The sequence below is a fragment of the Mobula birostris genome, chromosome 5, assembly GCF_030028105.1.
Source record: "Mobula birostris isolate sMobBir1 chromosome 5, sMobBir1.hap1, whole genome shotgun sequence".
NCBI lineage: Eukaryota > Metazoa > Chordata > Chondrichthyes > Myliobatiformes > Myliobatidae > Mobula > Mobula birostris.
In genome coordinates, this window is record NC_092374.1 from 87,527,361 (window position 1) to 87,541,894 (window position 14,534).

General features: G+C 42.3%; 2 protein-coding genes across 7 annotated transcripts in view; one reads left to right on the forward strand and one right to left on the reverse strand.

The window, feature by feature from the left end:
- The window catches only part of LOC140197845 (uncharacterized), a 239,412-nt gene extending 237,944 nt beyond the window's left edge, over window positions 1-1,468 (reverse strand). For all 5 annotated transcript variants that reach the window (XM_072258346.1, XM_072258348.1, XM_072258347.1 and 2 more), the window contains exon 1: window positions 1,207-1,468. In XM_072258346.1, the coding sequence (XP_072114447.1) occupies window positions 1,207-1,383 (177 nt within the window). In that variant the 5' untranslated portion in view covers window positions 1,384-1,468. The remainder of the gene's footprint in view (window positions 1-1,206) is intronic.
- Window positions 1,280-14,534, forward strand: part of epoa (erythropoietin a) — a 65,680-nt gene continuing 52,425 nt past the window's right edge. Inside the window, exon 1 of one of the 2 annotated variants that reach the window (XM_072258352.1) lies at window positions 1,280-1,740. In XM_072258352.1, coding sequence (XP_072114453.1) covers window positions 1,662-1,740 — 79 coding nt within the window. In that variant the 5' untranslated portion in view covers window positions 1,280-1,661. The remainder of the gene's footprint in view (window positions 1,741-14,534) is intronic. The other variant, XM_072258350.1, reaches the window with a different exon arrangement.

Genomic DNA, 14,534 nt, shown 5'->3' on the forward strand with positions numbered 1-14,534 from the left:
CGATGTAAAGGAGAACAAAATGATTGCTGTTCCTGATCAGCTGCAGCATAAAAACACAACAAGCATAAAGAACACAATAAAAACACAGGTATAAATATATAAGATTAGTTTATATAGACTTATTGTATGTACATGAAGTGATGCTAAGTACAGGAGTATCTGTACAGAAGGTGACTCTGAAAGGAAATGATAAACGTGCTGGTGGTGGGTTAGTGGGTGGAGGTGTTGATCAGTTCGACCACTTGCCGAACTAACTGCTTTTGAGTTTGATGGTCCTGGTGTGAATGCTGCCTAGCCTCCTCCCTAATGGGAGTGGGACAAACGGTTCATGAGCAGGGCGAGAGTGCATCCTTCGTGAAAAGAAAAGGTTTCGGCATTGTTAATATGAAGGAAAGATAGAAAAAACAATGTATGCATTAAGATGCTCCCGCAAACAGCGCTGCTGAACGACGCCACTTAACCAGCCTTGCGCTGGGAAGTTCAGCCTTCATTTCTAGGGGGCAAGCGATTGTCAATATCTACAAGAGGGCTTAGCAATGAGCCAGAATTTGAAAAGAGGTCAGAATCAGAAACAGGCTTAATATCACCAGTATATGTTGTAAAATTTGTTAACTTTGTGGCAGCAGTACAATGCAATACATGATAAATATAGAAAAGAACTGAATTACAGTATATATGTGTATATTAAATAGTTAAATTAAAATAACTAGTGCAAAAACAGAAGTAAGGAAGTAGTGAGGTAGCGTTCATGGGCTCAATGCCCATTTGGAAATCGGATGGGGAAGAAGCTGTTCCTGAACCACAGAGTGTGTGCCTTCAGGCTTTGTACCTCCTTCCAGATGGTACCAATGAGAGGAGGGTATGCCATGGGTGAGGAGTCCATAATGATGGAGGCGTCTTTCTGGAGGGATCGCTCCATGATCTCTTGGATACTACGGACACTGGTGCCCATGATAGAGCTGATTAATTTTACAACTCAGCAGTTTTTGGAGGAGTGCTCAAATGCGGACTGGATTTGTGCATTCATTTGAGCTGCTGCTACTCACACAATAAAACTTGCAAACCAGTTATCATTAAGTAAAAATATTTTGCCCTGACAGCTATTATCCATCAAACAAATCTTTTAAAACAGTCACTCCCGCCACCACTCATTAAATTTGCCCTACAGAAAGAAAGATAGTTATAAACACTGATGTAGAGACTTACATCCAAATCGTCTGTTCCAGACACATGCGCTTTGTGTGACCAGGGAGAAACGTGCGCCAAGTTGCGTGGTTGATGAGTTTGGCGACTCAAAAAGCAGCGCTCGGATTTCCGAAGGAAATCTCCGCTTCCGCGCATTAAATCTCCGCTTCTTGGAGCGCCGACGCGGTGGGAGAGCATTGCCCCATCCTGTCTACCCCGCCGCCGTTGATCTGGAGTAACACTGCGACGGCAGCTCTGCTGGGAGGAGGGAGTAAGAGAGGTGGAGCAGAAACGACCCGACGACTCCTCTATCTTGCCCCCTATCGCTTCTTAAACCACCGGAGAACCTCTGCTGTACTGTGACTTGGTTGCCCAATCTGGAAGGGGAAACGGTCCAATTATTTTCCGTGAATTGGATGTAAACCGGGACAAAATTTGTCTATCTATTTCCCCTTTTCAACGTTCAATATTACCCAATGGGAAATAGATTAACACATGAAAGTTCAAGAAATGTGACTGAAGAGGACTATGAAGATTTGGATATGGGGATACCGGGTAAGTGGTTTCAAATTAGAGCTTCGCTCAGACTCTCGATAACGATAGGCGCCAAATGCAATCTGTTATTTACTAAATCGATTGTCCACCTTGATTGCAGCATGCACTGCCCCCAACCTGTCCACGCACACAAACTTGTGCTCGGAAACTGCTTTCTGGAGGAACTCAGCAGGTCAGGCAGCATCTATGGAAAACGGTAAACATTTCTGAAGAAGGGTCTCGGCCCGGAACGTCGACTGTTTACTGTTTTTCATAGATGCTGCCTGACCTGCTGAGTTCCTCCAGCATTTTGCGTCTGTTGTTTTGGTTTTCCAGCATCTGCATATTTACTCGTGTTAGTGATTTAACACTGATTTATGTTGTGGAGCACGAACTAAACCGGGAGTTGTGTGTGAGAAAGCCTTTGCTTACATTGTTGGAATCGAATTCTAAATTTAAAAAAACTTTTTTAAAGCAAATCGTAAATACAAGAGAAGTATAATTATATTGTGCCACGGATGGCCAGTGGAGTATTATTTGAAGTGTAGGGAACCATCTAATATTGGTCTGGTGCACCGAGCAAACCTGCCAATTGTGACGATAACAATTTATATTTAGACTGCCCTTTTCGTTTGACAAACTAATGTGTAGGTGCCAGAACAGCGAGGACTGTCTGGAAAGTGAAGGAGGGGTGGACCGTTTATAAAATTATCATTGAGGCCATTAATATTTCCTGAAGTGTAATCAATGGTGTTGATTTGGCAAGCTGTTACATGGACCTCTTTGTCCTGGTGATGCTAACCAAATGAGTTCTCCCCCAGTGACATTGAGTTTTACAATCAGTCTGAGAAGGGCACATCAGTTTATAATGCTTGGCACCTGCAGAGCACCCACTGTCCTCTTGTGGGAGATGGGCAAGGTGACTCCAGGCATGACCTAAAAATCCACATTTCTTGTATAGTTAACTCCTTCAGATCATGCCAAAACATTTCTCAAGTAATGAATTTTTGATTTCTCATCCCCAGAGGTGCATATCGCACCCACAAACATCAAATGAGATGAGTGATCAGTTAATTTGTACTTGAATGATGATAATCAAGATATCAGAAAACATTTTTCAAATGTACAGTCAGTGGCCACTTTATTAGGTACCTCCTATACCTAATAAAGTGGCCACTGAGTGTATGTTTGTGGTCTTCTGCTGCTGTAGCCCACCCATCCACTTCAAGGTTGGATATGTTATGCGTTCAGAGATGCTCTTCCTCACACCACTGTTGTAGCACATGGTTATTTGGGTTACTGACACCTTCATGTCAGCTTGAACCAGCCTGGCATCCCTCATTAACAAGGTATTTTCATCCACAGAACTGCTGCTTGCTGGATTTGTTTTTTGCACCATTCTCTGTAAGTTCTAGAGACTGTTGTGCATGAAAAGCCCAGGAGATCAGCAGTTTCTGAGATACAAAAACCACCCCATCTGACACCAACAATCATTGCACAGTCAAAGTCATTTGGATCACATTTCTTCCTCATCTTGATGTTTGGTCTGAACAACAATTGAACCCCTTGATCATGTCTGCATGAACTTATGCATTGAGTTGCTGACACATAATTAGCTAATAAAGAATTGCATTAACGAACAGGTTTACAAGTGTACCTAATAAAGTGGCCACTGAGTGTACTTGAGCCATTGTGTCAGTAAAGTAACATACACTTGGTTAATTCAGCCATCTCTTTTGAGCAAGAAGCTGCAAAGGATGAGCGTAGACAAGTCCCACTATCTCCTGGATTACTGAAATCTAACAGATAGACCCCAGTTTGTATGGCTGGGTAGTTCTCTGTCTGAGGTGGTGGTGAGTGGCACTGGAACACCACAAGGGAATGTCCTGTCTCTGTTTCTGTTCACACTGTACACCACAGACTTTCAGTACAACTCTGAGTCTTGTAGAAATTCTCTGATGACTTTGCAGTGGTTGAGAGTCTCAGAGATGATCAGGAGTCAGAGTACAGAGGACTGGTAGACAAGTTTGTGGAGTGGTGCATTAGGTATCACCTGCTCCTGAATGTGGCCAAAACCAGGGAGATGGTGATTGATTTTAGGAGGAAGAGGGCTGTGATGAGTCCTGTATATATTGTGGGAGAAGAAGTTGCGGTGATGGAGGAGTACAAATACTTGGGTGTTCACCTCGACAACAGACTTGACTGGAAAACCAACAACAAAGCTGTTTATAAGAAGGGGATGAGCAGACTCTATTTTCTAAGGAAGCTGAGATCCTTCAATGTGTGCAGCAGGATATTGAAGATCTTTTACCAGTCTGCTGTAGCGAGTGCAGTCTTCTTTTCTGCTTTACAATGGGGGAGCAGCATCAGTGCTTGTGATTCACAAAGACTAAATAAAGTCAAGAAGGCTGGACCCATCCTTGGCTACAATACGGACTCTTTTGAGTTAGTGGTGGAGAGGAGGTCACTAAACAAACTGTTATCCATTATGGACAATCAGGTACATCCTCTCCACGACCTACTGAATAAGCCGTGGAGCACCCTTTCGAACAGACTCATTCAGCTCTGCTGTCACAAGGATCGTTACAGAAAATCTCTCCTACCAGATGCAATAAGCATATGCAACAGTTCATCTCTGTGCGATAGGAGAACATACATCACAGTACAATAGTCTCTGCTTTATTATTTTGTACATTATTCTTGCACATTATTGTATATTATTGTGAATATTATTATTCTGTACATAATTATTATTAAAGTCTTCACACTGCTAAGTGTGTTTGTAAAGTTGTTGCTGCAACAAAAGAATTCCCCACTCAGGATCAATACAGTACTTATTATAATTACAATGGAAATTGTGAATCTGCCAGTAGTTGCTTGGTAAATTGGAAATTGGTAAAGTACTATTTCTTGCCATTAAAGCTTAGTAACTATGTAGTTTCTTCTAGTCTTTTATCTTTCTGGGATACCTTCTCCTCCGAATCTGAACTGATTCAGTCATACCTATAGGTCGTCCACAACTGGTCTGCCTCATTACCGCACTTCCTTTAATTCTTACCTATTTACTACCCATTATGCCACTGGTGTTAAGGGCAGAAGTGAAGGTCCTCCATCTCTGTCTGTCCTTAGTTGCACACAGATATAGAAGGATTCTTCATTGCTGTTTCCATAACTATTTCTTTTTGACCCAGTCAGGGTTGTAGCCCTGAACTGAACCCCCAAACCTGGAGGACAAGTGGACCACTTTTAGTCTGTCCTCTACCCTTTGACCTATTTGGCATGGATGACCCTACCAAGAGTCAAAGCACAAGGCACTGACTCCAGCCATTATTGCTCGCCAGGTCATTGAGACACGCAAGCCTCCAAACACAACAATAAGGTTGTGGTCTTCTTGTTGGTTCCTTTCATTCAGGTGCTCTTTAAATTCTTCCTCGTTTCCTAAACCTTTAGTATCTCCCTTATGTAGCTGTGTTTGAATTTGTTCAATAATGGTTCTTTGCTGTTTCTCTACATTATATGCAAGTAAATTCAGAGACAGGGATACAGTGTTTGGTGAAGTCAAGGACCAGGATATAGCCGAGCCAAGTCTTCACCTCTGAATTTAATAGTTTTCCCTTCATATAATTTATGGTCATTCATTATTTTTCTCCATGGAACTTACTTACTGCCCATTATGCCACTGACACTTAAGGTAGCAATGAAGGTTTTTTCCTTGCTGTTTCTGTAATAATTTTTTTTTGACCAGTCAGGGTTGTTACCCCCGAACCTGGAGGATCAGTGAACCACTCTTAGTCTGACATCTACCCTTTGATATATATCTGGTGGACCCAGAGGATGTTGGGAATAATGAGGATGGAGCACCGCTGGAGGGGTGTGGTACTGGTGGCAGAGAAGGGGTGCCAGGGACAGGGGATGGGATGGGTGCAAGCACACCCAGCCCTGAAATATCAGGCAAGGTTATTGATTCCAAATAATTGGTTTAATGATCATTATGGATTGTCTCTCTGGTGCTTCCTGCTCCCTCCCCTCTCCCTTCCCATTTTTCCAACCATGATTCCCCTCTCCCTGCCCCCTTCCCACCCTCAGTTCGCAATACAGACCCATATCAGAATCAGGTTTATCATCACTCACATGAAATTTGTTTTTCTTTGTGTGGCAGCAGTACAGTGCAATACATAAAATTACTACAGTGCTGTGCAAAGGACTTAGGCTCCCCAGCTGTACATGTGTGCCTAAGAGTTTTGCACAGTGCTATATGAACCTGAAGAGATTGGTAGGTCTATCATTCAAAATCTATTAATCATTGCTACCATCAGGGAGAAGTTACAGGAGCCTCAATATTTAATTTGTGGACTTTATTTTGTTTATTTATGCATCATTCATTTGTAGTTTTAATTCTTACTTTTCTAAATTGTTGTGAGTTATATGTGTGTTATCTGTACTACCCTGCTCTGCTTTACACCTGGTCTGAATTATATATATGTTACTTCCATTGGTATCAATCACAAGATCAGAATCAGGTTTACTATACATACTGTAATTTACATTTTTTATTATTTTGCATTGCAATGTACTGCTGCCACATAACAACAATTTTCACAACATATGCCAGTGATAAACCTGTTTCTGTTTTTGATCGTGTAACTGATACCAATGGAAGTAACAGCAAAACCATGATGTTTCATGCAGGGAGTGACAAACAAAAGGAAAGGTTTGCATTTCTATGAAGGATTGCATACCCTCAGGATGTCCCAAGCCATTTTTAAACAATGCCATTACCTCTGAAACATAGCTGTTGAAAATGATTAATGTTGAAAACCTTGCAGCAAACTGATGGACAAAAGCTGTCAGAATAAAATGGAGTGCAGTAATAAAAGAAAATACTTTATGTTGTCAGTAGAGGGAAAAATAGTGGTTCATACACAGGGAAGAGCCCTTATTGAAGTTGTGAGATGGTACGCAAAGGAACCAGACAGGGCTTTGATTCAACATAACACCTAAAAGCTGCCACTTCCGACAGTCGAATCGAAGTAAACTGCAGAGATTTATGAATTTAGCTCCAGCATGGGCACTAGCCTCCGTAGCATCCAGGACATCTTCAAGGAGCGATGCCTCAAAAAGAAAGCATCCATCATTAAGGACCCTTTTCCCTTTTCTCATTATCACCATCAGGGAGGAGGTACAGAAGCCTGAAATCATACACTCAGTGATTCAGGAACAGCTTCTTTCCCTCTGCCATCCAATTTCTAATTACTTTGAACCTGTGAACAATACTTCACTATATTTTTATTTCTATTTTTGCACCAATTATTTAATTTAATTATTTTATATATATGATAATTCACAGTTTTTTTCCATTATTATGTATTGCATTGTACTGCTGCTGCAAAGACAACAAATTTCTGATATATGTGGGTGATATTAAGGGAGGGAGGGAACATCGACTCAGACCATGAGAGGCCTGCGTCGGGCATTTTCATGCCTTACAAGGCGCAGATTGGAAGTCTGTGTGGGGTGCCACTCCTCGCACAGACACTAGAGCAACGTGTGGTTAACTGCCTTTCTCAATGACACAAACACGCTGCCACAGCTGAGGCTCAAACTAGCAACCTTCAGATCACTAGATGAATGTCTTAACCACTTGGCCACATGCCCACACTGATATTAAGTGATACAGTATTAAACTTAATTCTAATTCTGTCCAGTAATTCCTTAGTACTGCCTCCAGAAGTACCAGCCTGGAATTTAGATTTTAAGCACTGAACTGGGATTTAATCCCACAACTATCTGCCTCAGGCAAGACCACCCATCTGAACAGCAGATGAGATGGATATGTCCTGGTTATATTTCTAACTGCGAGATTGTTAAGGCTCATTGTAGTGCACGTTCTGGCTACAGGATAAATTTGCTGAGTTATTGGGAGGCATGACCTTCCCTCTCTTTCTCAGCTTCACTGTGTGAAATAGAATTGTCAGGCAGCTCAATGGTACCAACGTAGACTATATATCGCCTGTAATGGCAAAATTTCCCTGGAGCATAATCAGACAAACAATGTTAAAGTAACCATATATATATGACCAACAATTTGGTTTCAGCCAGGGGTTCTTAACCTTTGTTGTATCATGGATCCCTTTGTCAATCCGGTGAAGCCTGTGGACCCCTTTAAAACTGTATTTAAATATATAAAATAAAATACATAGGGTTACGAAAGAAACCAATTATATAGAAATACAGTTATCAAAATATTAAAACAAATTGTGATATAGTAATATATGTGCTTCTTTATTAATTCATTAAATAACAGAACTATACATTTAAAATATAGGCAAGTTTAAAATTATTTTTAAGGCATATCAGTGTGAATGCCGTTGGTGCTTAGCTTGAGTAAGAACATTAAACAGTAATGTGATATGAAAATATCTGTGATTTCTATTGTGACAAAGTGACAGGTACTGCTAATACTACTGTGGTTTGTTGTCTACATTCATCACTCCAGAATCAGAATCACCGGCATATGCCATGAAATTTGTTAACATTGTGGCAGCAGTACAATGCAATAAATAATGATAGAGAAAAAAGCTGTAAGAACAGTATATGTATAAATAAAATAGCTAAATTAAATAAACAGTGCAACAATTAGGAATAAAAACTATTGAGGTAGTGTTCATGGGTTCAATGTCCATTCAGAAATCCAATGGCAGAGGGGAAGAAGCTGTTCCTGAATCATTGATTGTGTGCCTTCAGGCTCCTGTACCTCCTCCCTGATGGTAGCAATAAGAGGAGGACATGTCCTGGGTGATGGGGGTCCTAATGATGAACGTCCCCTTTCTGAGGCATTGCTCCTTGAAAATGTCTCAAACACTATGGAGTCTAGTGCCCATGACGGAAATGCAAAATTTCAGTTAGTGAAAATAAAGAAGTAATTTTTCCCCATCCAAGTTTACAGACTCCCTGGATTGGAGTCAATGCATGGACCTCCCCAAGGGGTTCATGGACCCTGGGTTAAGCACTTTGCAAGAGCATTTTAAAGGAGGACTCAGGAGTCAGTCAGATTGAGAAATACAGTTCCTGGCCTTGGGGCCTAGACAATCATGCTAAGTCATTCCTTAGTGCTTTTAGGAAGTCATTAATGTACCATCAGCTTGAAGCCCTCCCCCACCACTGAACACATTAAGAAGGAGAGCTGCCACAAGAAAGCAGCTGCCTTTATGAAAGACCCCCCCACCATCTAGGCCATGCCTCTTCTCGCTACCACCATCAAGCTAGAGGTACGGAAGCCTTAAGTCTCACACCACCAGGTTCAGGAACAGTTAGAATTAGACCATTTGGCCCATCGAGTCTGCTGTGCCATTCGATTATGGCTGATTTATTTCCTTCTCAACCTCCTCATAACCTTTGATGCCCCTATTGATCAAATACCTATCAAACTCCATTTTAAATATACCCAATGACATGAATTCCACAGGTTCACCACCCTCTGGCTAAAAAATTCCTCCTTATCTTTGTCCTAAAGGGACATTCTTTTACTCAATGTCTGTGCCCTCTGGTCCTAGATACTCCCATTATTTGAAACACCCTTTCTATCTAGGCCTGGGGTTCCCAACTTGGGCTCCACAGACTCCTCACTTAATATTATTGGTCCATGGCATTAAAAAGGAACCTCTGATCTCTGCCTTTCAATATTCAATAAAATCCCTCTTTATTCTTCAATGACTACAGTGCCCAGAGCCATCAATTGCTCCTTGTACATTAATCCTTTCTTTTCTGGGATCATTCTAACAAAGCTGTGGCTTGCACCTAGTGGACCTCTGGATCAGCTGCAGTGATGCCTGGCTTTGCGAACTTTAGTTCTGAATGCTGTTTGCTTGCTTTTATTGTTTGCACAATTTGTTTTTTCTCTCTCTGTACACTGGATGTTTGATGGTCTCCTTTTATTTTTAATGGGTTCTGTGTTTTGTGGCTGCCTGTAAGGAGATGAATCTCAAGGTTATATAAAATGTACGTATTTCAATAATAAATATACTTTGAGCTTTACCTTAACTTTGAACTCTGAACTCCTCTGGATCCTCTTCCCTCTCATTACCCTGCGACCATCAAGCTCCTGAACCAACATAGATAACTTCAATCACCACTACTCTACTGATTCTATGACCTACAGACTCACTTTCAAGGGCTCTTTACAACTCATGTTCTCAGTATTATTTTTGTCTTCTTTTGCACATTGATGTTTGTCAGTCTTTGTTATGCATAGTTTTTTTTTGTAAAATTCTATTGTATTTCTTTTTTCCAGTAGATGCCTCCAAGAAAATGAATTGCAGGGCAGTATATGGTAACAAATATGTACTTTGACAATAAATTTACTTTGAGTTTGAATATTGAACTTTGAACCATTGTTGTTCTGGAGAAGGTATTCCCACAGTGTGGTGGATAAGGAGTTCCATCATTTAGACCAGGCAACAATGAGGAAACAGCAATATATTTCCAAATCCAGGCAGTGTGCATCCTGAAAGAGAAGTTGGTGCTCAAGGGTTTTGGAGATGCAGTGCTGTTGAAAAAACTTAGCTAACGTTCAGTCCCTTGGCATTTGCAATGAGATAGTAAATTGGATTAGACATTAGCTTTGTGTGAGAGACCAGAGAATGATAGTAAATGGTTGTCTCTCTGACTGAGGCCTGTGATTAGTGGAGTGCTGCAGGGATTGGTGCTGTGTCTGTTGTTGTATGTCATCTATATAAATGATCTGGATGATAATGTAGTTAACTCGATCAGTAAACTTGCCGATGGCAACAAGATTTTGGGTGTAGCGGACGGTGAGGAAAGCTATCATGGTTTGCAGCAGGATCTGGACCAGATGAAAAAATGGGCTGAAAAATGTCAGATGGAATTTAATGCAGATAAGTGTGAGGTGAGCACGTCAATAGGACCAACCAGGGTAGGTCTTACACAGTGAGACAGTTTGTTTTACCACACTCCTCAGTAAGGCACTGAGGAGTATGGTAAAACAAAGGGATCTGGGAATACAGATCCATAATTCATTGAAATGTAGATGGGTCAGAAAGAAAGCTTTTGGCACATTGACCTTCATAAATCAATGTATTGAGTACAGGATATTGGATGTTCTATTGAAGCTGTATAAGACTTTGAGGCCTAATTTGGAATATTGTGTGTAGTTTTGGTCATCTACCTCAGGAAAGATGTAAATAACGTGTACATTGTTCATACAGAAGTAATAATGAGTAATGGTGAATAGGGTGAACATTTAGCAGAGAGGATTATGGACTTCAGAAACAGTAAGACGAGGGAACACAAACCAGTGTTCCTAGAGGGATCAAAAGTGGAGAGAGTGAGCAATTTCAAGCTCCTGAGTGTCAATATCTCTGAGGACCTAACCTGGTCCCAACATATCGATGTAGCTATAAAGAAGGCAAAGCAGCAGCTATATTTCATTAGGAGTTTGAAGAGATTTGGCTTGTCACGTAAAACACACAAAAATCTCTATATATGTACCATAAAGAGCATTCTGAAAGGCTGCATCTCTGCCTGGTATGGGGGTGGGGGTTGGGGGCTACTGACAGGACTGAAAGAAGCTACAGAAAGTTGTAAAATTAGTCAGCTCCATCTTGGGTACCAAAGACGTCTTCAAGGAGTGGTGCCTCAGAAAGGCGGCATCCATTATTAAGGACCTCCATCACCCAGGGCATGCCCCCTTCTCATTGTTACCATCAGGAAGGAGGTGCAGAATCCTGAAGGCACACACTCAGCAATTCAGGAACAGTTTCTTCCCCTCTGCTATCTGATTCCTAAATGGACATTGAACCCACAAACACTACCTCACATTTTTAAAAATTATTTATGTTTTTACACCTATTTTAATCCAACTATTTAATATACAAATATTAATAATAAACCTGTCAAGGAGGGAGCGGCTGTGGGCACGTGTGGGGGAGCGGCTATGCGCACATGTGAGGGAGTAGCTGTGTGTGTGAGTGAGGGAGTAACTGCGTGCGTTTGATGTAAATGAGCATAATTGCTCGTACCAGTGGACCTGGACTTCCGAGGTCTAGAGAATGGAATTGGCCGAGTGCAACATCTTTTGCATTTTGAAAACTCTCCTGAGCAGGTTTCCCATCATTATTGGACATAACAGACAACCAACAAATGTAGAAAATCACTGCAAGCCCCTAGTGCAGATAATGCACTGCCTTCATACAATGCTTTTGACAATTGCATCCTCCAACATACCGGCTATATTTCATTAAGAGTTTGAGGAGATTTGGTTTGTCACCTAAAACATTCAAAAATTTCTACAGATGTACCACAGAGGGCATTCTAACTGGCCGCATCACTGTCTTATATGGCGGTGGGGTGGGGTAGGGTGGAGGCTACTGCACAGAATTGAAGTAAACTGCAGATAGTGGTAAAATTAGTCAGCTCCAACATGGGCACTAGCCTCCATAGTATCCAAGACATCTTCAAGGAGCGATGCCTCAGAAAGGCAGTGTCCATCATTAAGGACCCCCACAACCCAGGGCATGCCCTCTTCTCATTGTTGCCATTAGGAAGGAGGTACAGGAGCCTGAAGGCACACTCAAAAAGAGCTTTGACCAGTGGCCAATCACGACATCAGAAGTTTTGAGAGTGGGGGACTTCGGGCCGGCTGGTGGTGCAACGACATTGGCGCTGGACCCGAGAGCAGAGGTTCCCAGGTTCAAAACTAGTTTGGTCCGCCCCCGAGTACGCTTTCTATCCGTACCAGTTTGGGTGTCGAGATCGCAACTCAACCTCGTAAAATAAAGGGAAAATACTGCGAAAATGTCTGTGTGAGGAGTGGTGGTCACACAGTCTCTCTCTCGCTCCACACCTTGTAAAAAGCCATGAAAAAAATCCATCATCACGGAAGCATGCACAGACGCACGCACGGACACACGGATGCACACGCACAGACTGGCACGCACGCAGGCACATGCCAAAAAAAAAGAGAATGGGGGACTTCAATCAGGTCCACTGCCTGAGTGCAAAAGTCAGCAGCAGGTCATTACAGCGAAAAGAAAGCTTTGACCGGCAACCATTCGGTGTTTGGGATTGATTAGTAAGAGTAAATTAAAGGAAGTCGGGGGCAAGTACAGCAGCATTGTTGTAGCGGTTGTCGTCGGAGTGCACAGAGTGAGAGTGGTGATCTTGAGGCTTTAGTTCTTCGAGGTTTCTGCGAAGAGAGACTTCAGCCAGAGAAAGCAAAAGAAAAGAAAAGCTCAATTTTTTTTCCTTCCCTTCTTTATAGATGCTCAGCTGGGACAGTAGAGATGCCAGGCAGGGTAGTTGAATGCTCCTCTTGAATGTGGGAAGGCAGGGAGACCCCCAGTGTCCCTGACAACTACAACTGTGAGAAGTGCGTCCAGCTGCAGCTTCTAACGATCTGCATTAAGAAGTTGGAGTTGGAACTGGATGAACCCTGGATCATTCGGGTGGCTGAAGAGCTGATAGATAGAACATACAGAGAGGTAGTTACACCCAAGGTGCAGGACACAGGAAACTGGGTGACAGTCAGGAGGGGGAAAGGGGTTAGGGAGCCAATGCAGAGTACCCCATGACCATCTCCCTCAACAGCAGGTATATCACTTGGGATACTGTCAGCAGGGGGAGATGACCTAACAGAGGAAGGTCACAGTGGTTGTGTCTCTGACACTGAATCTGCCTCTGTGACTCAGAAGGGAAGGAGAGAGAAGAGGCACGCTGTGTTGATTGGGGATTTGTTAGTTAGCGGAATGGACAGGAGGTTCTATGGACAAGAACAAGATTCCTGGATGGTACGTTGCCTCCCGGGTGCCAGAGCCTGGGATATCTCAGATCAAGTCCTCAGCATTCTAAAGTGGAAGGCTGAACTGCCAGAAGTTGTGGTCCATGTAGATACCAATGACATAGGTTGGATGTGTGATGAGGTTTTTCATAGGCAGTTCAGGGAATTAGGTGCTAAGTTAAAGGGCAGGACCTCCAGGGTTGTGATTTCAGGATTGCTATCTATGCCATGTGCTAGTGAGGTCAGAACTAGGAAGATTATACTGTCCAATACATGGCTAAGGAGCTGGTGTAGGAGAAAGGGTGTAAGATTTTTGGATCATTGGGCTCTCTTCCAGGGAAGGTGGGACTAGTACAGATGGGTCAGTTTGCACCTGAACTGGTGTGGGACTATATTTTAGCAGGAATGTTTGTTAATGCTGCACAGTGGGATTTAAACTAGAGTTGCAGAGTGCCAGAACAGTTAGTGGAGAGGTTGTGAAGGCAGATGTTGGTAAGACTTTAGACAAAGTTAGGAATCAAAAGTTGGGTGCGCAGTATACAGAATAAGGTAGATGAACTTGCAGTACAGTTGCAGATTGACAGGTATGATGTTGTAGGCATTACTGAATTTTGGCTGAAAGAAGATTATAGTTGGGAGCTTAATGTCCAAGGATACACATTGTATCAAAAGGACAGGCAGGAAGGCAGAGAAGGTGGTATTGCTCTGTTGGTAGAAACAAAATGATATCATTACAAAGAGTTAACAAAGGGTCAGAAGGTGTTGAATCATTGTGGATAGAGCTAAGGAACTGCAAGGGTAAAAAGACCCTCATGGAAGTTGTATACAGACCCCCAAATAGTAGTAAGGATGTGGCCTACAAATTACAGCAGGAGATAGAAAATGCATACCAAAAGGGGAATTTTACAATAGTCGTGGGGGACTTCAGTATGCAGGTAGATTGGGGAAATCTGGTTGGCGCTGGATTCCAGGAGGGGGAGTTTCTAGAGTGCCTACGAGATGGCTTTTTAGAGCAACTCGT